The 25044-nt window shown below is 41.0% G+C and overlaps 1 protein-coding gene across 1 annotated transcript in view; it reads right to left on the bottom strand.

Moving 5' to 3' along the window:
• Window positions 1-13342: 13342 nt before the first annotated feature.
• The window catches only part of BTC (betacellulin), a 106344-nt gene continuing 94642 nt past the window's right edge, over window positions 13343-25044 (bottom strand). The window contains exons 5-6 of the mRNA XM_089663690.1: window positions 24041-24142; window positions 13343-21255 (exon numbers count right to left, since the gene is read on the bottom strand). Of these exons, the coding sequence (XP_089519816.1) occupies window positions 24043-24142 (100 nt within the window). The 3' untranslated portion in view covers window positions 13343-21255; window positions 24041-24042. The remainder of the gene's footprint in view (window positions 21256-24040; window positions 24143-25044) is intronic.

Below are 25044 nucleotides of genomic sequence, written 5' to 3'. Positions count from 1 at the left end.
TATAATTCTACACATTCTCCCATAGAACATCCCACAGAGACTTCTTGATGCAAAATAACTCTTTTACTGGTCATAATTTTGCAAAACATTCCATTTCAATTGTAGTAAAGGCTGTAAATATCTGCAACTGCAGCCACAGGAGATACCCGCCAACTGCCAAGAGACACAGTGATTGGCTACAGAGGGGCTGGAAAAGCCCTCCCATGGAGTCAGGGGCACAAGGAGGAGCCTGAGGGGACAAATAGGTGATTTAGTCCCCAGGAGCCAACTTCTGAACTGAGAAAGACTTAGTGGGCCTACAAGTCCCAGGACGACTGTGTGCAGAGGAGGAAAAGAAAGGGCAGCCCAGGGTAATATTATTATTATACAGGATTTATATAGCACCAACAGTTTGCTCAACGCTTTACAATATAACGGGAGACAATACAGCAACAATACAGTTCAATACAAGAGGGAAAGGAGAGCCCTGCTCCTTGGAGCTTACAATCTAGGAGTATAGCTGCTGGTGTGCTTCTCAGACTGGTGTGCTTCTGATACTGGTAACGCTACAGAATAACGGCGTTTCCCTGTGTTACTGAAGCTGCATTGTTCTACTGCACCCATCCACGGGCTTCTGTTGACTGAGTGTAAACAGGGGACTGTACTACAGAGTGGAGGGGCCCAGTGTGCTGTGGGAAAAGACATCTGTCCTTGAAGGTCTGTAGCTCTGCCTGGGATTGTTGCTACAGTTACCACAATTATCCTCAGAGACTGCTGGAGACAGCCTCATTATATGACCAGTGTTCTGCCTTCAGCAGGGAAATTAATTTGGTTGTTCTCCCTGCAATATTAAATTTGTCCATTAGATGGAGCTGAAAATAAATTTACTGTTTTACATAAGTCAGAGACAGTTCTATGTTTAAAACTCCCATCATCCCTCATTCTAAGGAAGAGAAACAGGTGAATTCTGGAAGTTCAGACTCAATCTGAGAGAACCAAGGGAGATAAGCCAGCTATCATCACAGTCAGCACATGTTGCGGACTGAACTTCCCCTACAGACAGCATCGCTGGTGAGCATGGACTTATTTCCATCTGCAGCCTAGATATTTCACTGTGCTTTTTTCATACAGTAATCATATGTACTTCATGTTTCATACAGTATGTACTTCTTACCTGTTTTTCCTTTTAGTTTCACCCACCCTGTTTTGTTAATAAAGCATTGAGATTACATTCTGGCTTATTGCCAAATAGGCGGATTTAGCTGCATGCCGAGTTACAAACAGGGAAACGTGTAGTGAGGACAGAACATCCAGTGTTCCACATGCCCATGAGAGGTAGTAGACTCCAGGATGAACGTCAGAATAAGAGGCAGTTGGCCACCATCTTTACTATACTCCTAATTAAAGAGACAGCACCACCCCAATTTGTGGTGCCTGAAATTTGTTTTGAAGTTTACTCCCCTTTCCGTTGAAATTACAAAAACTCTGTTTAGGAGTGCTCCAATGCAGTTTAGGCCAAAGCATTGGCCCCTGAGTGTATATATCCCATATAGAGGACTCCCCCATAAGTGAGGGCCTAGAAGATGGGGACTGTGCCCCATGAGCCAGGTTTAGGGTACCCTGTGTAATAATACCTTGTTAGTAAACAGTTTTAGTGCAAATGATATTTTCTTTTGTTTGCAATTGTATATTATTACTGTTGTTATTATTTGCTCGCTCGGTGTTCTGCCCATGGAAACATCTTTTCTTTCAGCTTTGGTGTGTCAGAGGGTGCTGTATTATTGGAAAGGTTGTTATTGCTAGGAACCAGTGACGACTCCTGGGGGTAAATGCTACAATAATATACAGTATACAATGAATATATTCCATTTGTAGTGAGTATACACCAAAGATATTAATAAACATAAATAATGAAAGCAACCAGTATCTAGATGTGTGCAAACTCCAGAAACTGCAAAGGATAATAATAAAGCTTGTTGTATAGATGCAGTGTGGTGCAAAGGTAGTAAACACACAGAGGCCCAGAATGCAGTAATTATATTGCAGAACTTGTAATGGTAAAACAACCCGACAGGGGAACCCACTTGACTAGGGACTTACAGTAACTGGAGCAGAGAGTCAGTGGTGAGTAAGCCCAACTGAAGACAGCGTCTTTCAAGGAGGGGAGAATGCGGTCTGGCCAGTCCACCCTAAAGGGAAGCTCTCTGAAGAAGCAGACATAGGCCCTGAGCTTTCACTACTCTCCTACTCTACACTACTCTCCTACTGCTATTGCTGTCCCTGCACTAGCCACTATGCAAATGTTCTCCAAAACCTGGGAACAGGGACTTAACCAATTGCCCTCCAAAGGATTTACCGCCCTTCCTGACCAGGCCATTTTTTGCATTACGGTGCTGTGTTACTATAACTGACAATTGAGCAGTCATGCAACGCTGCACTCAAATGAAATTTGCGTCCTTTTTTTTCCCACGAATAGAGCTTTCTTTTGGTGGTATTTGATCGCCTGTGCATTTTTATTTTTTGCGCTATAAAAAAAAAGTCCGGCAATTTTGAGAAAAAAACAATATTTTTGACTTTTTGCTATTAAACGTGTCCAAAAAATTTCAAAATTCAATTGTCAGATTTCAGATTTTGTCATAAATTTAGGCCAAAACGTATTCTGCTATGTCTTTGCTAAAAAATCCCAATAAGTGTAAATTAATTGGTTTATGTGGAAAGTTATAGCGTTTGCAAATGGCGATATATATACTGGGATTTTTTTTTTAACTAGTAATTGCGGCAATCAGCGACTTATAGCGGGACTGCGGCGGATATTCTGACCCTGCGGGGAACTGACTTGGTGTCACTGACATCCCCAGTGACACCAATACAGTCATCAGTGCTAATAAAAAGCACAGACACTGTACTAATGACACTGGGTAGGAAGGGGTTAGCATGAGGGGCGATCAAAGGGTTAACAGTGTGCTGTGTGCTGTTTTACTAGGGTCTGTGTGTGTGCTTCACTGTAAGTGTGCAGGAGCTGACAGGGGAGAGAACTGTTTAGTCTACAAACGTTTCTGCCCCCATCGGGGATGCTTAGCAATTAACGGGCACCGGCGAGGAATCACCGGCTGGGACCCGGTGATTGAAGTCCACGGCCGTGAATGGCAGCTCGGGTAGGGGGCGCACCTCGTGCGCTCCCCTGCCCGGACATGCAAAAATCACGTACAGTCAGGTCCATAAATATTGGGACATCGACACAATTCTAACATTTGTGGCTCTATACACCACCACAATGGATTTGAAATTAAACAAACAAGATGTTCTTTAACTGCAGACTGTCAGCTTTAATTTGAGGGTATTTACATCCAAATCAGGTGAACGGTGTAGGAATTACAACAGTTTGCATATGTGCCTCCCACTTGTTAAGGGACTAAAAGTAATGGGACAGAATAATAATCATAAATCAAACTTTCACTTTTTAATACTTGGTTGCAAATCCTTTGCAGTCATTAAAAGCCTGAAGTCTGGAACGCATAGACATCACCAGACGCTGGGTTTCATCCCTGGTGATGCTCTGCCAGGCCTCTACTACAACTGTCTTCAGTTCCTGCTTGTTCTTGGGGCATTTTCCCTTCAGTTTTGTCTTCAGCAAGTGAAATGCATGCTCAATCGGATTCAGGTCAGGTGATTGACTTGGCCATTGCATAACATTCCACTTCTTTCCCTTAAAAAACTCTTTGGATGCTTTTGCAGTATGCTTTGGGTCATTGTCCATCTGCACTGTGAAGCGGCGTCCAATGAGTTCTGAAGCATTTGGCTGAATATGAGCAGATAATATTGCCCGAAACACTTCAGAATTCATCCTGCTGCTTTTGTCAGCAGTCACATCATCAATAAATACAAGAGAACCAGTTCCATTGGCAGCCATACATGCCCACGCCATGACACTACCACCACCATGCTTCACTGATGAGGTGGTATGCTTAGGATCATGAGCAGTTCCTTTCCTTCTCCATACTCTTCTCTTCCCATCACTCTGGTACAAGTTGATGTTGGTCTCATCTGTCCATAGGATGTTGTTCCAGAACTGTGAAGGCTTTTTTAGATGTTGTTTGGCAAACTCTAATCTGGCCTTCCTGTTTTTGAGGCTCACCAATGGTTTACATCTTGTGGTAAACCCTCTGTATTCACTCTGGTGAAGTCTTCTCTTGATTGTTGACTTTGAAACACATACACCTACCTCCTGGAGAGTGTTCTTGATCTGGCCAACTGTTGTGAAGGGTCAGTGAAAGAATTCTTCGGTCATCCACCACAGTTGTTTTCCATGGTCTTCCGGGTCTTTTGGTGTTGCTGAGCTCACCGGTGCGTTCCTTCTTTTTAAGAATGTTCCAAACAGTTGTTTTGGCCACGCCTAATGTTTTTGCTATCTCTCTGATGGGTTTGTTTTGTTTTTTCAGCATAATGATGGCTTGCTTCACTGATAGTGACAGCTCTTTGGATCTCATCTTGAGAGTTGACAGCAACAGATTCCAAATGCAAATAGCACACTTGAAATGAACTCTGGACCTTTTATCTGCTCATTGTAATTGGGATAATGAGGGAATAACGCACACCTGGCCATGGAACAGCTGAGAAGTCAATTGTCCCATTACTTTTGGTCCATTAACAAGTGGAAGGCACATATGCAAACTGTTGTAATTCCTACATCGTTCACCTGTTAATCAAATTAAAGCTGACAGTCTGCAGTTAAAGCACATCTTGTTCGTTTTATTTCAAATCCATTGTGGTGGTGTATAGAGCCAAAAATGTTAGAATTGTGTAGATGTCCCAATATTTATGGACCTGACTGTATATATATATTTGATTTTGCGCACCCATGCCACCCTGTAGCAGTACTTCTGCTATAGGGTAGACAGGAAGTGGTTAATAAGCCTCTACGTGACCCAAGATGGCTGCCAGGGTCACTTAGATGAAGCGTAGACAACCAAACCGCTGTTCCAGGGAACCAAGGGAATCAGAGAGGAACTCAGTTTCTCTTGACTTCCCCCTTCAGCTGCACTGCTGCTTCAGACAAACACCACCTACAGTGGAGAAACTAGAGTGCATTTGCCTACCACCTAATTATAAACAGATTAAAAGAAAGTGTCCGATGCTTCAGTTGTATAAAGTGCCCAATGTATAAATCAAAGTGCCCTCTGCTTGTGCCACTTAAACATCCACTATTGAACGCTTCAATGATGCACCATAAACTCCAATCAGCGCTTCAATCTGTGCCCATGATGTACCGCCACCATCTTAGAAAAATAACCAGACAGCACTGACCCATTTAATTAAAGAGTGGGTCTACAGGCGCCTTATCCCCCTCCAGGGTATGTCTTCGTTATCTCTATCCAGTATTCCATTTATTGACCTCATAATTCATGGGTGTTACATAGAGGAAAGAAAGGCCTCCGAAGTATAAAAACCTTTTATTTGCTCAATAAAAATGTTTAAAACAAGTACACTGACATATTTATGTGTAAATACCCTACACACAGGAACAACCGCTTAATTCTCTTCGGATCGCCGCCTCCTCTATCCATTCGAGTCCAGCTTTTGTGTGCCCATGTCACTATGAAACTTCTGGTTTCCTCTGCGTGATGTTGTCAGCTCCTGCAACTCCCCCTGAGCAGGCCACCGAAACCTAAATAAAACCACCCACAAACAACAATAGTTCAACTATTGACCTCTGCAAGGTTTTACGCCCTTCATGACAGGACAGTTTTTGCTATTTAGCACTTTACTTCTTTAACTGACAATTTTTTGGTCATGCAACACTGTACCCAAATGAAATTTATACCATTTTTTTCACATAAACAGTGCTTTCCTTTAGTTGTGAGTAATCACCTTGGGGGGTTTTTGCTATATAAATATATAAATATTGAAAATAAACATGTTTTTTAGCTTCTGTTACAAACAAATATTTCTTCATAAATTTAGGCCAAAATGTAGTCTGCTACATTTCTTTGGTTAAATAACCTAAATCAGTGTATATTATTTAGTCTGTGTAAAACTCATAAAGTCTACAAACTATGTTATATATATTTGAAAATGTATCGATACTGATGGCCTATAGCATTTCTTGAGGCCCTAAAATGCCAGGACATTAAATAATTTTTATTCAATTTCTTAAACTTTTTAAAACTTTTTTTTCTTTTTTTGCAGTTTTTTTACATACTGCCATAAGAGCAGTACAGGGTCACCATACTAACACTGCACTATTCGGAGGGGGGCGCGGGTGATCAGAGTTTTTTTTTTTTTGCGTATAACAGTGATGATCGCTTTTGGAAGTAAAAATTTCATAATTGGCTTTCATTCATGACAGCTTGCTAACTATTGTGATGCTGTGATTGGCTACAGCTAAGCACATGGTACAGGGTGCCAGGTACAATGTGATAACTGTGGGCCAATCACACCATCACAATAGTAAGTAGGCTGCCATGAATGGAAGCCATTCATGACAGTTTTGCTTACATGTAATCATGTGATCGCAATGATTCGTCATAGCAATCACATGATACCCCAGCCTCTCACAGCGGCCTGGGCACTGAGCACCATGATCTACTGTGTCCACAGGTTTCGGGCCACTGCAGATCCCAGGGGGCACTCCAGTACACATGTGCTGAGCGATGTATCTGTAAATATACCATAGGCGGGCAGTAAGCGGTTAAAACATTCTGCACCAATAAAAATGAATAATAAAACAATTAAAATCAATGTCAGTGTTTAAATCACAGGGAACCAACATATTTAAGTGTAAAGATTTATTTCATTTAATTTTGTGAAATTTGTGGTCTCATATCTATCCTTCTTCAATGTTTTGTAATTTTATCAATCCCATAGAATGTTACAACCTTGGATCCTTATTAAGAGTTTCCTTAAAGCAGTACTAAACTGCAGGTAAAAATATCCCCTGCAAAGTAATCTCATAATGTGCTAGTATGCAACGTATACTACCACATTATGTAAAACGTACCTCAAAACAAAGCCCTCCAGAGGCCATTACTAGGACAGGTAGAGGACAAGTGGAATGATTTGTTTTCCTCTCCTCCTTCTTGCTTCCCGCCTTCCCCTCCCCTGTTCTTTGTTCCTTTTTTCCTTCTGGATTAATGTGGAAGGCATTTTGTGGTAACAGGAAAAGGAGAGGAGACTAAAAAAATACCTTGGATGCGATATAGTGTGACCTCACAAGAATGTATCATCAGGCTTCTACACATAGAACAGATTTGTGTCTCCTCCTCCCAGGGAGATGATTGGTGTGGATGGTGGTCCTCTAAGCATGTGATTCCAGTCTGGGAGTAACCTTCTATTTTAGCTTAAGAGCCTGAGGAAATGGGGTTGGATACCCACAAAACACATCTTAATTAATGCCTTGTTTCTCCTGAGTGGACCCTACTTTCCATCTGGGAGCCTTACCGTTGAATGAAGAGGAATACATAGCGATTGACTGTGAAACACGTGGAATTAAGGTAATAAGTTTAAATCATACTTTTTTACTGTATAATAATAAAAGTTGAATTTAACAGTAAGGCATATTTTGATACTATTCCTGGCACCTTTAAAGTCCCATAACTAGAAGAAACTTTGATTGTATCAATTGAGCTGTCAATAGATATGTTGGTGTCTATCCACACAATCCTGGCATCAGTTATATATAAAATTTCATCCCTAATGTGTATGATACACTATGCTTAGTATATCTCTTATACTGTTAACATGCTCACTGATTCGTTTGCTTAGCTTCCTAGTGGGTCTACCTACATACTGGAGGCCACTAGGGCACTCCAGCGCATAGGTGACATAGGTGTTATTACACGAGATGAAGGGTTTAATGTCATATACTGTATCTTTTGGATGGGCCAGTGTTTTTTGATAATCTTCTCTACAGCTCTGTAATCTCTGCTATACTCTGTTATAAAAGCATCTTACATATATTTACTATTATTCATTTGTTCCTTATTCAGCAGTATTCCTCTATACATTTTACCTATTTCCTCTTTTATCTTTTCCAATTTGTGTCTTTTACTTCCTTTTTTGGTGAACTGATCAATCAATACATTGCTTATCCACCCATTTTGGGTGGTGAAAGATGTTTGTTGGGAATAAGCTGTTATTATCTGTTATCTTAAATTGTGTCTTTGTATACAGCTTTCTTTCGCACTTTAAGGATGGAGATAAAAACAGCTTCCTCCCAACAAAACATCCCAAAGAGACTTATCATGAGAATGAAATGGAACTGACACTTATAAAGAGATTATGAGGAGCAAATCAATGTCTCTTCTTGGACATATCTCTTTTATTTACTATTTACACTTTTACTGAACACTGGGAGTACATTTATCACAATACTCCCAGAGCTTGGACAGGAGAAATGTGCTCTGCTACAGACCCACCACTCTTGCCAACCCTCCCCTCCACTGTCCATTCACAGAATACTTAGTATAGGTTCATGATTGGGTAAGAGGAAAGGTGGGCAGGCAGAGCTGCTGCAAATTGAATACAGCTGCTGCATTGGAGACCTGAAGGTCCAGCATTGGAAAGCTGTAAGTATAGTGATAGTTATACTCTTGACGTTCAGCAAAAATGTAAATAATACGTAAAAGAGATAAGACCACAAGGTGGCATACACGTTGTTGGACTTTTAAGCCACTAGATTTTTAAAAGTGCTGCTATTCCTGGAGTTTTGTTTTAAATATTTTAATTTGGCTCCAACTGTTAACATTTCCAAGTAGTAACATTCCATTCCTACAGTGAAGGAAATAAGTATTTGATCCCCTGCTGATTTTGAGGAGTAGCTCAAGAAGAACCACATTAAGGTCCTGGAGTGGCCTAGCCAGTCTCCAGACCTTAATCCGACTGAAAATCTGTGGAGGGAGCTGAAAGTTCGAGTTGCCAAACGTCAGCCACCAAACCTTAATGACTTGGAGAGGATCTGCCAAGAAGAGTGGGACAAAATCCCTCCTGAGATGTGTGCAAACCTGGTGGCCAACTACAGGAAATGTCTGACCTCTGTGATTGCCAACAAGGGATTTGCCACCAAGTACTACCGTATTTTTCGCTCCATAAGACGCACTTTTTTCCCCCCAAAAAAGGGGAGAAAATGTCAGTGCGTCTTACGGAGCGAATATAAAGCGGCCGGTCCGGTATTTTTGCGGCCACCATGTCAGAATACTGGGCCGGCCGCTCAGCTGTTGTCTCCTGCAGGGCCTTACCTGTTCCTCGCTCCAGCGCTGCACAGTCTTCCCGCGCTGGCTTCTGTGACAGCCGGGTGCCCACTGCGCATGTGCTGCGCTTTGTGAATGATCCGGTGTCTTCTGGGACACATGAAAGGTCCCAGAAGGCGCCGGGCCATTCACAAAGCGCAGCGCTTCTCGCACATGCGCAGTGGGCACCCGGCTGTCCCAGAAGCCGGCCCGGGAATAAGAGGGAAGGACAACTCCGCGGAAGTGGGAGCGGGTACCTGTCAAATTCAGGTACCCGCTTCCCCTCCCTCCCCAAAGGTCAGCAGTCTCTGGTCATTCCCTTCACTGTCTGCAGTCTCTGGTCATTCCCTGCACTGTCCGCAGTCTCTGGTCATTCCCTGCACTGTCCGCAGTCTCTGGTCATTCCCTGCACTGTCCGCAGTCTCTGGTCATCTCCTGCAATGTGTCCGCAGTCTCTGGTCATCTCCTGTACTGTGTCCGCAGTCTCTGGTCATCTCCTGCACTGTGTCCGCAGTCTCTGGTCATCCCCTGCACTGTGTCCGCAGTCTCTGGTCATCTCCTGCACTGTGTCCGCAGTCTCTGGTCATCTCCTGTACTGTGTCCGCAGTCTCTGGTCATCTCCTGTACTGTGTCCGCAGTCTCTGGTCATCTCCTGCACTGTGTCCGCAGTCTCTGGTCATCCCCTGCACTGTGTCCGCAGTCTCTGGTCATCCCCTGCACTGTGTCCGCAGTCTCTGGTCATCTCCTGCACTGTGTCCGCAGTCTCTGGTCATCTCCTGCACTGTGTCCGCAGTCTCTGGTCATCTCCTGCACTGTGTCCGCAGTCTCTGGTCATCTCCTGTACTGTGTCCGCAGTCTCTGGTCATCTCCTGTACTCTGTCCGCAGTCTCTGGTCATCTCCTGTACTGTGTCTGCAGTCTCTGGTCATCTCCTGTACACTGTCCGCAGTCTCTGGTCATTCCCTGCACTGTCCGCAGTCTCTGGTCATCTCCTGCAATGTGTCCGCAGTCTCTGGTCATCTCCTGTACTGTGTCCGCAGTCTCTGGTCATCTCCTGTACTGTGTCCGCAGTCTCTGGTCATCCCCTGTACTGTGTCTGCAGTCCATTGGTTCAGAATATTTTTTTTTCTTGTTTTTCACCTCTAAAACCTAGGTGCCTCTTATGGTCAGGTGCGTCTTATGGAGTGAAAAATACGGTAAGTCATGTTTTGTGAAGGGGATCAAATACGTATTTGACAAATCTGTCTTTCAGTGTTACAATACACCTATCATTCGATGTTTAGACTGATCATTTCTTTGTGAGTGGGCAAACATTCAAAATCAGCAGGGGATCAAATACTTATTTCCTTCACTGTATGTTATGGAATGTGTGTAAAATGCAATTTATCTATTAGTAATAATAGAAACAAAAATACAATCTCTTGTTTAATCCATATAGTCAGGGCTGTATTTCCCATAAAGGCACTTGTGTGCCAGTATCTAGAGTGCTAAGAACAAAAATTTCAAATAAAAGCATTGTAGACACTGGATATGTTTATGCTGTACACATTTTATCAATTCGTGATCAGAAAGAAAAGGGAGTTTCAGGGAATGTGTTTCTGTGACATTAAACTTCATCTTTAACACATTCTCTGCATTAAGGTAAAAAAGCCCCACTACCTGTCCTACCCCTCAGCATCCCTAAACACTTGTCTAGTTCCATGTCACCTCTCCAGTACTGTCTCAAGCTCCACTCAACTTACTCCCTGGTTTCGCAGGAGAAATTGAAGGCAAGGAGCCATAGGTTCCTGCTGCTGTCAGTCAAACTCCCATGTGGATGGAGAAGGGGTTTGGCTTACCATTACTCTGTGTGCCTATTGATGCACACAGTCCATTACAGAACCTGAAGGGAGAATGCACACGAAGGAGGAGAAGAGCCTTTAGCATTGACGGGGACTGTGAAAATAGAAGAAAATTCATGCTTCTGTGCAATATCATTGCACAGAGCAAGAACATTACCTCTTTTTAATTGTTTTTTAATTTTAATGAATTTGTGAATAAGAAGTCACCATGTAGCCAGTATTTGGATTTTCCCATGCTGGGGGAATACAGTAATGTTGGCCATGCTCTCACTGGCTGTCTCCGAGTGTGCTTCCTCCATGGAAGTGAGCAGGAAGAGTTGTTGCCACCATTTCTGATGACCTAACTGAGAAGATGCGAGTACCTGATGTTGGTTCTGGTGAAGAGAAATATTTTAGTAAACAAAAGGAAAAGCTCATCTTTTTTAAAGAACGAGAGCCGTGTGGAGTTTATTTGCTCTTTGCGTGTTGATAATGCTGAAGAAAAACCTAGAGTGTGAAGTATGAGATGTAGCAGAAAGGTAAAGATAACTTGGAGAAAAAGTCAATCAGATCGATGACCTTGTTGTTGATGGTACTTCTTGGCCCCAACTACTCTGACTGGTTTTGCACAAAGTGCTTACATAGCTTTGAATATGAATAAGCACTTTGTTCCAAACACCTCAGTCTGTATGGCAAGTGGCTTCCCCTTGACTGATGCAAGGTAAATTTGTGTATCAATGTACCTTGAACCAGGCAAAGGTTCAAAAGCTCACAGTGTATGTTGCTAGGTGAGTTGCTAGGTGAGTGCCTCTGCTTAGTGAGCACCTGTCCACAACAGAAGAGGAAGCATCTTGTGAGTGCGCACTGTCTGGCATGAGTACCAACCTGCAGCTGCTATCATGAAATGCTAGTACTAAAAAAACTTGAATTTTGAGAAATCCATTGATTTTTTTTTTCATCAGGGTTAGGATGTGTTCTTAAAGCACAATCATGTAGCTTGCATAGTAACTCCCTTTGCTTTAAATAATTGATATATGTTTCTTCTCAAAAGTAACGTTTGTAACATTTTATATCTGGTATCAAAACACAGAGGCTACAGCAAGTATTTTTGAAAATGCATATCTGAGAAGGAATTGGTTGTTTGTTTCTTATCATGAGTAACTTCCCATCTTCTTGTCTGTGCTGGATCTTTTTTTGTGGCACCCTTTATATAGTTTCTTATATAATGTTCTAATATAAGGACCCTGTTGTCCATAACAGCCAAGTTTATAGCATACTGTAAAAAATCTGGAAAGCAAGCTTGCTATGATCAAAGGACAGGTATTTTTCGATCCCTTTGAATTGTTGTGTATTGGTATGGGTAAAAGAACAATGGGAAGCACAGAGCCCTTTGGCTATATAGCAGGGTAATGACAGGAGCCTAAGGGACAGTGACATCATTACACTGATAACTGCCACCATGATGTTACTCTGACACCTTTCAAAGACTTGCACACAACATGGATATTGTAGAGAGTACCCTGTTGCACATTATTTAAACTGGAGAAGGGGCAGTGATTACAGAACTGCTGATTACAAGAGGGTCAGTTCACTACACCATACCATGTATTATTTGTCATGACTGTTATGTTTCCCACTCATTGTCATTCACTGCTAAAATAACAATTGTTATGGCCAAAAATTATCCTCATAGCTTACAGAATTCAGCACAAGGTAATTTATAGCTGCAGGATGATAAGGAGCTCCCCAGCAGTGTAGTAAGTGCCCAATTTCTTGTGTAGGTCACAGGAGTACACTTCGTTCTGCACCCCTGTGACCCATATTCAGCTGTTAGTGGGCTACAGATGGAGGTCATTCAGCTGGTCAAAATTCTGAAAAGATCCCGACTTTAATGTCAGGATCCACTGAGATGCCTGACTGTCGGCAGCTGGCTCAACTGCTCAGTGCACCACTGAGAGCTTGAGCCAGCCATTCCCTGCCCCTCCACAGCCCAGAGCTCCAGTGAATGAGGGAGTGGCAGAGCAGAGAGCCTATGACTGGCAGTTCACTTAAGACCAAGAACCTAGCAATCAACATTCTTTGATAGTTCAGTTCTCGGTTCAGAGGTGGCTGGAGAAGGGTGCAGCATTGGATCAATTCTGCATCCACCTAGGTGAGTTTTCATGTTTTTTTCAAAATCCGTACTTCTCTTTTAAGCCAGGCAAGATTAAGTTATTACTCCTGTATACTTTTCAGGGTTTGACTTTCACGTTTGTTCAGTTTTCATCTTGTGTTTATTGCTTTATAACATTTTTAGAATAAAAAAGAATTTTACAAATACTGGTTGATAAAAATATAATTGAATACAAAGACATTGTTGAAGTTATAAATTTCTATTTGAATTATACAAAAAAATATCAAGCTTTAATTACATTGTAAATAACATTTTGCTGATAAATATGTTTAGGTATGGAGGACACAAAAATGTAGAAAATAATGAGTTGCAGTACTATGAGGTATTCACATTATTCAATAACTAGTCTAGGTGCTCATTCATGGAATGGAGTAATTATGGGAGTGGGTGCATGTCTCTCTGTAATCTCATTATAAACCTTTTGGGCAGGTACAGATCATGTTCTTCCCGTGAGAGATTTCTATCTTAAAGTGAACTTAAGCTTTGCCCATTCAGGCAATGCAACTTGTTCACCTCAAAGCAAACCCAAAAAGCTACTTATACTTACTTTACCCTCACTCCCCTTCCACACCATTTGCTCACAGAAGTGATGAAAAGAAGTCCCATGTAAGCGCCAAGCCATGGACAGGACTGAGGACTCTCTCCACTGACAGCGTTGGTTCCCTGACTAACAAAATAGCATGCAGAGGTGCTGTTACAATACACAGGAACCACTTGCTCACCTTGGTTTCTTTGGCAAACTGATGAAAGATAAGCATACGAAGCTGCAGAGACCGGTATGCACCAAATACGGCAAAACAATGGGTTAATGTTACGCTTAGAACAAAATGAATTATAGTCTGCATTTCTATTTTAATTTAGATTTTTCTATTATTCAGGAGTATTCCACTTTGTTTACATGTGTATCTGCTAGGATTTTTTTTTATCAAGCTATAAAAGACTGAGGCTGTATTTACACCTTGCATCTTTGATTTTCAGAAGGAGATCAGCAATGCCAGGTCTCATAAATCAGCACAGGTTTCAATATTGTTCTAGCACATCAAATTATGTCAAATGATAAATAAATAATACAGAAAACAATGGGGAACACCTATCCAGCAAATTACCAACACAGTTTAATGCGCATCAGTCTGCCTCTCACTTAGCAAAGTCTCTGCAACAGGTTTACAGTGTTTGTGAGTCTTGCATCTGATATCCCAGGCAGCCAACTACAACAGATTTATCATGGGAGGTGATACAGATTTGCTATTAAACCAAGTCATAATTAAAAAGTGGTCACACAGGATTTATTTGGTGGCAGTGCAACTTTAGAGCAGCTGAGGGAGGAATTCATGACTCAAGCTGTGACCTTGTATTAAATCTGTTGCATTATCTGTCTCCATGTCCCTGTTCAGCATTGCCTTACTGTGCAACAAACATGATAAATGTCTCAGTATAAAGCTGGCCATACACTGTTAGTTTTTTGGGTTTGTTTCGTTCAGCCATGAGGATTCTTCAAGCTATACAAATGAGGTGGATGGAGCAATTCTCTCTGCCATGACATTGTATTCTAACAGCTGCACATGCTAATTGGCTGCAGCTGCTGATCGGTGGAAAATATTTACAACCTTCAACAGAAGACCATTAAACAATCGACTTCTGTCAAGCTGTAGAGCCCACTTGCTGACTGAAATGCATCCAGTTCTTGCTGAACCAGCTCAATATTGATCAGTGCATGGCCAGTTTAAAGTGATTGTAAGGGCTCAAGGCTTTTTACCTTCATGCATTCTATGCATGAAGGTAAAAAATCTTTTGTGTGCAGCAGCCCCTCTTCCCCCCAGGCCCTGCAATACTTACCTGAGCCCCATCTCGATCCAGTGATGTGCACAAGAGTCTCGGCTCTCCTGGATCTGTTTCTCCTCATTGGCTGTGATGTCACCAGTAGCCATTGGCTCCCGCTACTGTCAATCACAGCCAGTGAGCCATTGAGGAGAGAGCAGGGGCAGGACTGAGCCCCGTTCCGTGCGTGAATGGACATGCAGAGCAGCAACTCGGGCATGAACCGACTTAGGTGCCCCCATAGCAAGCTGCTTGCTGTGGGGGTACTCGGCAGAATGGAGGGGCCTGGAGGGGGACCCGGGAAGAGGAGGATCGGGGCTGCTCTGTGCAAAACTATTGCATAGAGCAGGTAAGTATATGTTTGTCATTTTTTTAAAAAACCTATAATATCACTTTAAATCTCTGACTAAATATTTTTTATTCAGTGTACATATGCAAAATAGAGTGGAGTTTAATACTTTTATCATGAATAAAAATAGCATGTATATCTATAATCACAAAAGTAAGATGTTCAACTATGTTTAATAAAATAAATAAAATGTAAAAAAATACAAAACGTTTTCTCCTTGACTCTTTCCACTGACACACCTCATTAAAAAAATGCATAACTAGAAAGAGCAGAATGTAGAAAATAATATAATATGAAGACTAAAAACTTGATTTTAACATGATAATATTCAATTACTTAAATTTTTCCAGATTCTCCTCATATGTCTCCCCATTTGCAAACACATTGCTATGACATTTTTTAAATAAAGTTCAAACTATAATGCAGAAATTTACTGACTTTACAATTTCAACATATCCTGTTTTCTTTTTATTATATCATAACTCCATTCCCTTCAAAGTTTAATAGATTGTCTGTCATGCATTTAGTAAACGTATACATGTGTACTAAATGCCCTCTGAAAAAAGTCAGAACCACCTATGATGCAACAATGATTCAATTTAAAAAACAACATTGAACACATGGATGACCTTACCAGTTCCTTTAAGGGCACTGATGAAAAATTTCATTACACATTCATCCACCATTCTAACCGACCTTACAGTCCTTTCCACCTCATTCTCTTTTTCCCTTTAGAATAATTTACCCATAAAAGCAATGGGAGATGATCTTGTGCCCTGCATTAACACGATTAATGTTCTGAAGGATTACTTTATCCCCACCATTGTTATTTATATATGTTTATATTCGTAATGTTATACAAATTCATATGCCATACATTAAGTTCATTGTAAAATATCATACAGATTATGGTAACTACTGCCTGGTCCATGATCTAATACAATGTTGATAACCTTCCATTTCTTGTATGCATTTAAATGAAAAAAAAAAAACACTAAGTACTTGAAACATATTTATTCCCAGCTCCACACCCTCCATGGCTATTGCAGTAGCAATGGTCAAGGCAGAATGTAGCCACCCGACGAACATGGACAAGAGGAGTGAGTTTGGCCAAAGTGATTCCACCATCTGCAAATGTTTGCCAATGCAGGGACTGTTAATTTTCCCTCTTGAGATTGAGTTTTTTTTTTTTTTTTGGGGGGGGTATTTATTTGAAGCAATTTAAAGCCCTTTTCACTTTAAAAAAAACCCCTTATGTTTTCCTTTCATAATGTCCCCAACACAATAGCTAAAAAGTTGAAAATTCCAGATTTTCACAGAAATTCTGCTCAGATAAATCTCATTCATCCGAAGTGAGGAGTTGTTACCAAGTTTGAACTAAAATTGAACAAGACTGTATTAAGTGTAGAGATGAGACCAGGGGCAGACTGACAACTCATGGGGTCCCCGGGCAAAAGGGGATCATGGGGCCCCTATGTCCTCGCCCACACTCAAAAAAAGCCTATGAAAGGTACTAGGGGCATTTCATGGGGCCCCCTATTGACCCTGGGCCCTCGGGCAGTGCCCGAGTGCTCGAATGGTCAGTCCGCCCCTGGATGAGACCTTGCATGCTTCAAGTAAGTGCATGTTAGTAGTATGTGTGAATTAAAGTGTGACCCTGTATATGTGGCCTTCCTGTTAGTATTCCTGGTGTCTGAACAGGGTCATTGATTAGATAAAGAAATGGAATACTGAAAAATCCCCATGATCCCATGTACCAGATCTGTTTATAACTTGATAAGTGATAGTATGCTTCCTCAAGCACCGTAAGTCATTTAGAATTCTTACTTAAGCAGTTATTAAATCCACAAACAAAAAGCTGTACTCCAGGTAGATAATAGACACAAATTAATCTACTTCTGAAGTAATTACTAAATTATTATATATATTTTTAAATGCAACTAGTATGAGTACTTGAATTTGTCTTGGCATTAGCCTTTTGCAATCCATTGTACAACAATGCTTAGGGTGACTTCACACTGCCCCAGTGTGCTTGTGCTGCATTTTCACATATATGTTTATGATGTCCAACAGTTTTGGTACAGCTTCAGAAAGCGCACCAAAGATGCAGCATGCAGGAGATTTGGTGCGCTTTCTGAAACCGCACCAAAAACGCAGGACCTCACTGAAGTCACGGGCAAATAACCCATACAAAAACTATGGATTAGCTGCACTTTAGCAAAAGCGCAGCAGGGCAGTGTGAAGCCACCCTTAGAGTAGAAGAGGAGAAGGACAGCGAGCCAAACAGGTATGCTGCATGCAAATGTGTTCGTAAAGAAAATGCAGATAGGAGAGCATAAGATAAGCAGAAGAATGATGTTATCAGTCTGCCACTGTTTCCTTATCCAGACAGAAGGATGGAGTTGGAGAGAAGAAATCAGTGTTATCCTGAACTGTAAGTGGTATCAGCCATCTGGCTGTGCTGCCTGACAGGGCTGTGTAAATCCCAGAATTTGGCAGAAGAGACAGTTCGCATATGTGATTTTCAATCTGTATTTAGCTGTTTGCCCAGAGTTCAGCTTTAAGTTAGGGAGTTAGGTTGCTTTACTATGTCAGCAACTTTAATGCTATCTTTAGTAGTGGAACAATCAAGGTAAAGTATAGGGAAAATAATTATACTGCACAGAAAAATGAAAAACAAAGATGGATATGAGCTGAACATTCATGTTTTTGGGGGGATTGGGGTTATTTTAATTGGATGGTACATGAAGTATCAGCTTTGTGGCTGTTTATAGCTATAATAGGAATAAACAGAAATATGTACAGTATAAACCATATCTGAATGTAAAATAATTTAATATTAGCTTACTAAATTACAAAGCACATGCCAAATAACTTAAGATATGTTTCAAATAATGTTAACATACTTTTATTCTACTTTCCAATAATTAAGTGTTCAAAAGATACAAATGTTTACAATTTTTTAAGTGTAAAGGAAACCTATAACAGCAGGGACATGTAAGCTGCCATTACTGATCTCCTTCAAAAATTCTAGTTTTTTAGCTGCAACTGACTTTTATACTTTTGAGTCATTTACTTGGAACAACCAGTAAAGTCAGAACTCCTGATCTGCACTGTTTTAGGTCAGTGACTCTGAGCATAATGAAAATACTGTATCTGCATCTAAGCAACAAGCATTTTCAGAATGAAAGGTCAGCAAAATCAGCCTCTATGATTTTTTTTCCCAGATCAGGTCTCCTTGAAAGGGTAAGGAAACTTCTCTGGAGCTTTCCTTACCATTTTTTGCCAATGCCGCCTTCAAAACTTTCCTAGTTCTGGCACACAGTCCAGCCAGGGTTTGCTGCAATATTTACCTCTGGTCAGCTGGTCCACTGCTACCCTGCTGCCTGCGCATGGGCAGTAGAATCCCATAGAATCTATGGGGCTGGGAGATGAATCAGATCAGCATGGTGACAGTAAAAAATGATAAGGAAACTTTCAGAAACCTTAATTTGAAATACTGGCTGGTTCAATGGCTAGTTCATCCAAAACTGGCATTTCAGCATAGATGTTGGAGAATAAGAGTTCAAATTTTTTTTATTACCAAAAAGTCTCATTCTTCTTATCAGATTTTTAGCTTATTTTACATTGCTAATAAAGGAGCAGGAGGTCTCCATGAGAATAGGGTTGGAGACTGGGAGATCATGCATCTGATGTGTCCATATGCGACACGGCAATAAATGAGTGGATGAGTTAACTTAAAAACAGCTACTATAACTCAGTTATGATATTTTCTAATCATTTCTCCCTATGACAGACTTTGAAAGCTTCTGGTTTATACCAGCTTTAATATATGGTATTGGTATAGCATAGGAGCTTTCATATATTTGACCTCTTCTGTGCCTGAATAGTCAAGAAATGACCTTAATATACTCTATATCTGTATATTTCCTATAAACCTCAGAATAAAAGTCCACTACATCAAATACTAATGTGAAAAGGGAATGCAAAGGATGTAAAGGTTTAAAATATTTTAAATATCATAACTTTTTTAAATTTAGATAAATGTAAATTGGATTCCTGCTAGAAAAAGTTTATGTTGTAATACACAAGATACCCCATCTTCTACCCCCCAGAGCTATTTAATTTTGTATCACTCAACTCCTCCTCCTAGAGTGTAAGCTCTAAGAAGCAGGGCCCTCTGTTTCCTCTTGTACCAAATTGTAACTGTAATGTCTACCTTCATTTTGTAAAGCACTGCGCAAACTGTTGGCGCTATATAATTCCTGTATAATAATAATAATCTTCAAGGGAAAGCAAAAGTTATACCTATATCTAGCCACACACTTACAATCTGAGTGTGTGATCTACTACTTTTGAGATGAATGGGGCAAATATGCAAATATCTTGCAATCAAAATGTAAGTAAAACAGCTTAAAAAAAAGAAATAAAAGAAATTGTAAGTTGTATAACCATCTTTGTAATTAGCCTAGGTTTGGAAAATTGTTTCCACATGTCCACCATTTTGTGCAACTTCATCCAAATATTTTGGAGTACTTTTTTTTAATTCATTGGCTTTGACATGGGTCCACTTACAGTTAGATTTCTGTACAATTTTTTTTTTAAACTGTGTAGATTGTACATTGAGATTGTAATATATGAAGACAGCTTTAGTTTTGTTGCTATTCACTAAGGGTTTGTGTAAACTGGAATTTACAAAGTGCCTACACCCCATCAGGGTCATAATTTGTACAACAGGGCCTGGCACCTGCTTGCTGTTTTTAGGGTTCACTGTACTCCATGAGAAGAGAACCTGGAGTGTACATAAGTGTTTACTTCACATTTCCACTAAAACAACCCATGCATTTAAGTATCCCCATTGAATCAAAATCTACCATTCAGATTGTGCAAAAGAAGTTGTTGTCAATGGCATATCTGTAGTCTAAGCTCAGTCTCTCAAGCCTGTCTCAAAAACTCCTTACCTGATGGCCAATGTTGTGCTGCCTAGGCAAGCCAACCATTAGAAGAATGCCCCCTGCAATGCCACAACAAGCTCTCAACTTCGCTCCTAACCCATGCATGTGCAGTGCACTCTCTCTTGCAGCAGAGGCGAAGCCAAGAGCTCACTCCTGCGGCACAGGGGGAACACTTCCCACATGCACAGGTCATACTCGGTGTACATGTCATATGCAGGTGGAGGAGGAGATGAAAGGGTTAATGTACAGGTCACATACAGTGGGAGGAGAGAGATAAGGGGGTTAATGTGCAGGATAAGGAAAGTGATGGGGTTAATATCATGTCACTGCAGAGACAGGTTAGAATCGAATGAATACCTTAATTATCAGCTGCTGCCTGTGATCTTCTACTAAGAAATGAATAATGAATAATTCACCATTGTAAGAGGAAGGGGAGGGCTCTCCAATATAAAATAGTATTGTGTTTACATCTGTATCTCCTCTCCTATAGAAGTCATTTGGCTGCACTGATCTTGCAAGTATATTATAGATATATATATATATATATATATATATATATATATATAACTACAGACTAGTGAAATCAACCACCCGCTGAAGTCAATGAGCAGCTTAAGGCTAACCAGAAAAACTGATCAGTTTAACAATCTCCACAATTAGTCATATCTGCCAAAATAAATATTGCAAAACACTATTGATTGGGCTCAGTCAGGAAACACAGAACTAACAAGGGGGGTTCTGGCTGCTGGATGCTGATACCTTGTGCTTAGAAAAAAATATTTTCATACTAAATCATCAAAACCTAATCCAGGCCGCAGTCACTGGATATACAGTCTTTCCATTTTACATGCGTAGTCTTCCACATTTATCCAATGGCAGAGCTTATTCTCTTCTGTAACAGCAGCATTAAACCTGCCTGCAGGTCGCTCCATTGTAACCTGTACAAATAAAATCATAAAAGAGATGTTTAATTATAATGGAAGGCAAGTCAAAACCTAACTAATCTTAATTCTACTCCCACCCCCATTCTAAGCCTATTCGATCTACCCTGTAAAAGAAAAGATGTCTATACTTACCTATTCTGAAGTTGCTCTGGCCCAGTCACAGTTCATGTGCTCCAGTGTTGATTGGTCTTCAGCTGTTCCCTGTGTCCTGCATTCATCCTGTTTGCTCCCTTCGTTACTAACCCAGCATCCTCCTGACCTGATCTTGTATTCTGCTCTTGACTTGTCGCTCATTCCTGACCCGGCTTGTTCCTGACTTTGGCTTTGCTCATGATTCTGTACCTCACTGCCCACCTGTTGATGACCCTGGCTAATCCTGTAACCGTGCTTCTGTCTCAAGTTCCTGTCACAAGTCTGCAAGACAAGCCACACATCCTGGGTCTACAGTGTAAGTGGAGTGCCCCTTTAACCTCGGCTGTACTAATGAGCATGACTGCTGTTCCTGACCTGATGATCCACCAGTTTCCTTTGGACCGCATCTCCTGCTGCAGGTTCTCCTATCAACATCTGCTGGAACTCGTTTTCCGCCTGTCCCTCTGTACCCTCTGTTCCACTCTCAAGTGGGGCCTGGGCTAGAGATACAAGAGAGGCAAACCTCATCAATTCAGTCTCCTCTCAGGTACATGACATGTGCACATATCTGTACATTAACTACCAGAGACAGTGCTGTACATGAGTCCTGCCAAATTCAGTCTAGCTTCCTATAGGGAATCTGTGCCTAACGAAATACAGGACTGTCATTGCTCACGCCCTCTAAGAATATTATAAATATTGCCTAGATCATAATTACCATTCTTCTGATTTCCTGAGGACAGTCCCAATTTGGAGGGATCTCTCCCTGGGAAGACAAGACTCCCAGTGCAAGGGCATTGCTAGCACAGAGTCCCTGCATCTCTTGTAGGGTGTAGGGTGCCCAAGTTCTTGAAGCTGTGACCACCTGAGTTTTCTTTTCAAAGTTTTGGCATTGCAGTGCAATGTGCACTGCAGCCACTGGCATGTTCAGACCTCAAACACAGCGGCTATAGAGTTGAGGTTTGCCCTAAACTCCTCCTGGCTCTGATGAGCTGTGGCATGGAGCACAGTTCCCCTCAAGGCGCCCTGCTGCAGTATCTTAGGTCTAATACGTGGACTTGGGGAGGGGAGGGGAGGGGGGAAGAGGTCTGTACTGGGGGATCTGTGATCTTTACTGGGGGGGAGATGTCTGTACTGGAAAGGAAAGGTCTGTTTAGTGGGGAGAGTTCTCTCCTGGAGTGAAAAGTCCTGTACAGGGGGGCACGTTCTGTATTGGGATATTTGGAAAGTTTGATTTGGGGGGCTGACAGCTCTGTACTGGGAGGGAGTTGAGGGAAAGGGATCTGTACTGGGTGGATTTGTATTAGGAGGGGGGAATTTTGGTTCTACTGTGTACACTGATGTGAAAATTATATCTTTCTGACCCGTACATGCAGTGGTATGCACTTCAGACCTCTGAACTCTATGGGTTCATACTCCTGACCACTGCACCCTGTTTATTCCATACTCCTTATGTACTACTGATCCCCATTTTCTAATTATGCACTCTTTACCCTTGTGACCTAGGCACTCCTGACTCTTGTTATATACTCCAGACTCTTGCATTCTCTGTGTTCTGCACTCGTGACCTGCAGCAGAGTGGGTCCTCTTTATTTACCATACCCCTTTAAAAACCTCCCAACTGTTACTCAATTTGGCCACTCCTATAATTGTCACACCACATCATTTCTCTATTTGTAGTGCCCAAGGCATTTCATCTCTATGCCTTCAATGTTTGACTCCTGTTTAAAAAGTCTGTGGCCTACAATTGTGGGTTTGGTTTTATGAGTGCAGGTAAAAGTGGACATCAGTCAAGTGTCCCCAGATTTCAGTTTTAAGCCTAAGTTTATTTATTTATTAATTAGCGCAAGTACTTACGCTCAGTTAGAAGTGTACCTTTTGCTGGTTGCTGCTCTCTTGGTTGAAAATCTTTCATTAGTCCACCACCCATCATAACCCCCCCCCCCCCCCCAGTGGTAATGTATAGCTTCCATCAATGAAAACTATTTTTAACAACTGTCATTTTGTGCTTGGCTGGTTCTTTTTAAGATCTATGTGTTAAATGAGTAAAAAAATAGTAACAAGCCAAACGTATAAAAAAAATTTAAGTATTAATAGTTTTAAGAATAGAAACCAACAAAAAAACATTTGCAGGAAAATAATAATTGAATGGATATGGAGAATAAGGAGTCAATTAGGGCTGTTGAGCGTTAACCAAGGGTTTAAACAGAAACATTTTATTTAAAAAAAAACTTTTTTTACTTGTTAGGTTGCTTTAACTGACATCAAAGTTTATCACTTTGATCTACAGATGACTGAACAGAAAGATAAAAAAGTAACAATAGTTTACATTGTATCTTTCTGTAGAATCTGAGCAAATATTATTTATAAACACTGTCAGACTGATTTTTTTTTTTGTAATTAGAAGTGAATTGTTGTGTGCTGGGAGTGGGCGGCAGGGCAGAAGGACTGGACGTGCTACATATGTCCTTTGCACAATGATTACCTTTATTTGGGCGTGTGTAGCACACCCGAAGTCTGGAACTAGTTAAACTATAACTAAAGGCAAAACTTTATTTAACATTTTTGTAGTTGATGTTCTCTGGGCTTCTCTTCTGTGTAAAACCTAATACCGTTATCTGTCAAAATATAAGATGTATTTGTTTACCTCTAGGCAAAATTAGTTTCTTCTATCTTCACTGTGGAATCATTATTCAGGTTTTCTATTTCCCTTGCTTTCAGTTTTCTTCTATGTGCTTTTCTGCAACGACTGTCAAAGAACAAACACAGTGCATTATAAAACACATCCAATTAATGTACTTTATATGTGTGAACACGAGTCTGAACTTTGAGAAGCCATAATAACCTATAAAGAGCTTCTTTAATCTTTTTCCTTTTACTTCTGGTCTCTGTCATTGCCTTTTTTGTCCTTATTTTCTACAATTTAACCAGCTGCACAGATTTTGGTGTTCATATACATTCTTGAATAATATGTCATTACAGTCTTGAAGTGTATTTAAAGTGATAGTAAAGTCACTTTGTATATTTTTACCTAAGGGAAAGCTTATAAAAAAGCTTACCAGTAGGTAAAATGAATATCTCCTAAACATTCACCATTTGGGAGATATTCTATGGAGCAGCAACCGATGACAATACCTCCTCAGAGCTATGTGCCGTGGCCAAAACTCCAGCACGCATGCATTGTCATTGACGGCTTGGCCATTCAAGCAGCTGCAGCCTGCGAACCCGGAAGGAAGGCCAGATGAAGATGGAAGCCTTCTGCAGTGGTGACAATGCGCTGCTGGAGGGATTTGTTTTAAGGTAAGTCTTTCATAATGTGCTAGTATGAAATGCACACCAGCACATTATGATATTACCTTGCAGCAGGAAACTTTTTTTTTTTTTAATGCGATTACTACCACATTAAAATCAAAACCTTTTTAAGCCTTGGATGGTGTGTGGAAGAGTAAAGATGGCCATACAATGACCAATATATGATCACTCTGTGGGAACCCCTGGAATTCCACGCATGTTGGAAAATTTTTCATTATTGGAAATGTTTCCATTAATCAGTGGCTGCAGCCAAAAAGCTGAACAGGCCTTGAACAGTGTATTTTGACAGCAAAAGAATATCCTGGTGAGGAGTTTCTTCCATTTACTTCCATTACATGA

This window comes from Staurois parvus, unplaced genomic scaffold, assembly GCF_062004578.1.
Source record: "Staurois parvus isolate SC_StPar_1 unplaced genomic scaffold, SC_StPar_1.0 ptg000044l, whole genome shotgun sequence".
Lineage (NCBI taxonomy): Eukaryota > Metazoa > Chordata > Amphibia > Anura > Ranidae > Staurois > Staurois parvus.
The sequence above is the reverse complement of the archived record's forward strand: the minus strand, read 5'-3'. Positions and strand labels throughout refer to the sequence as shown.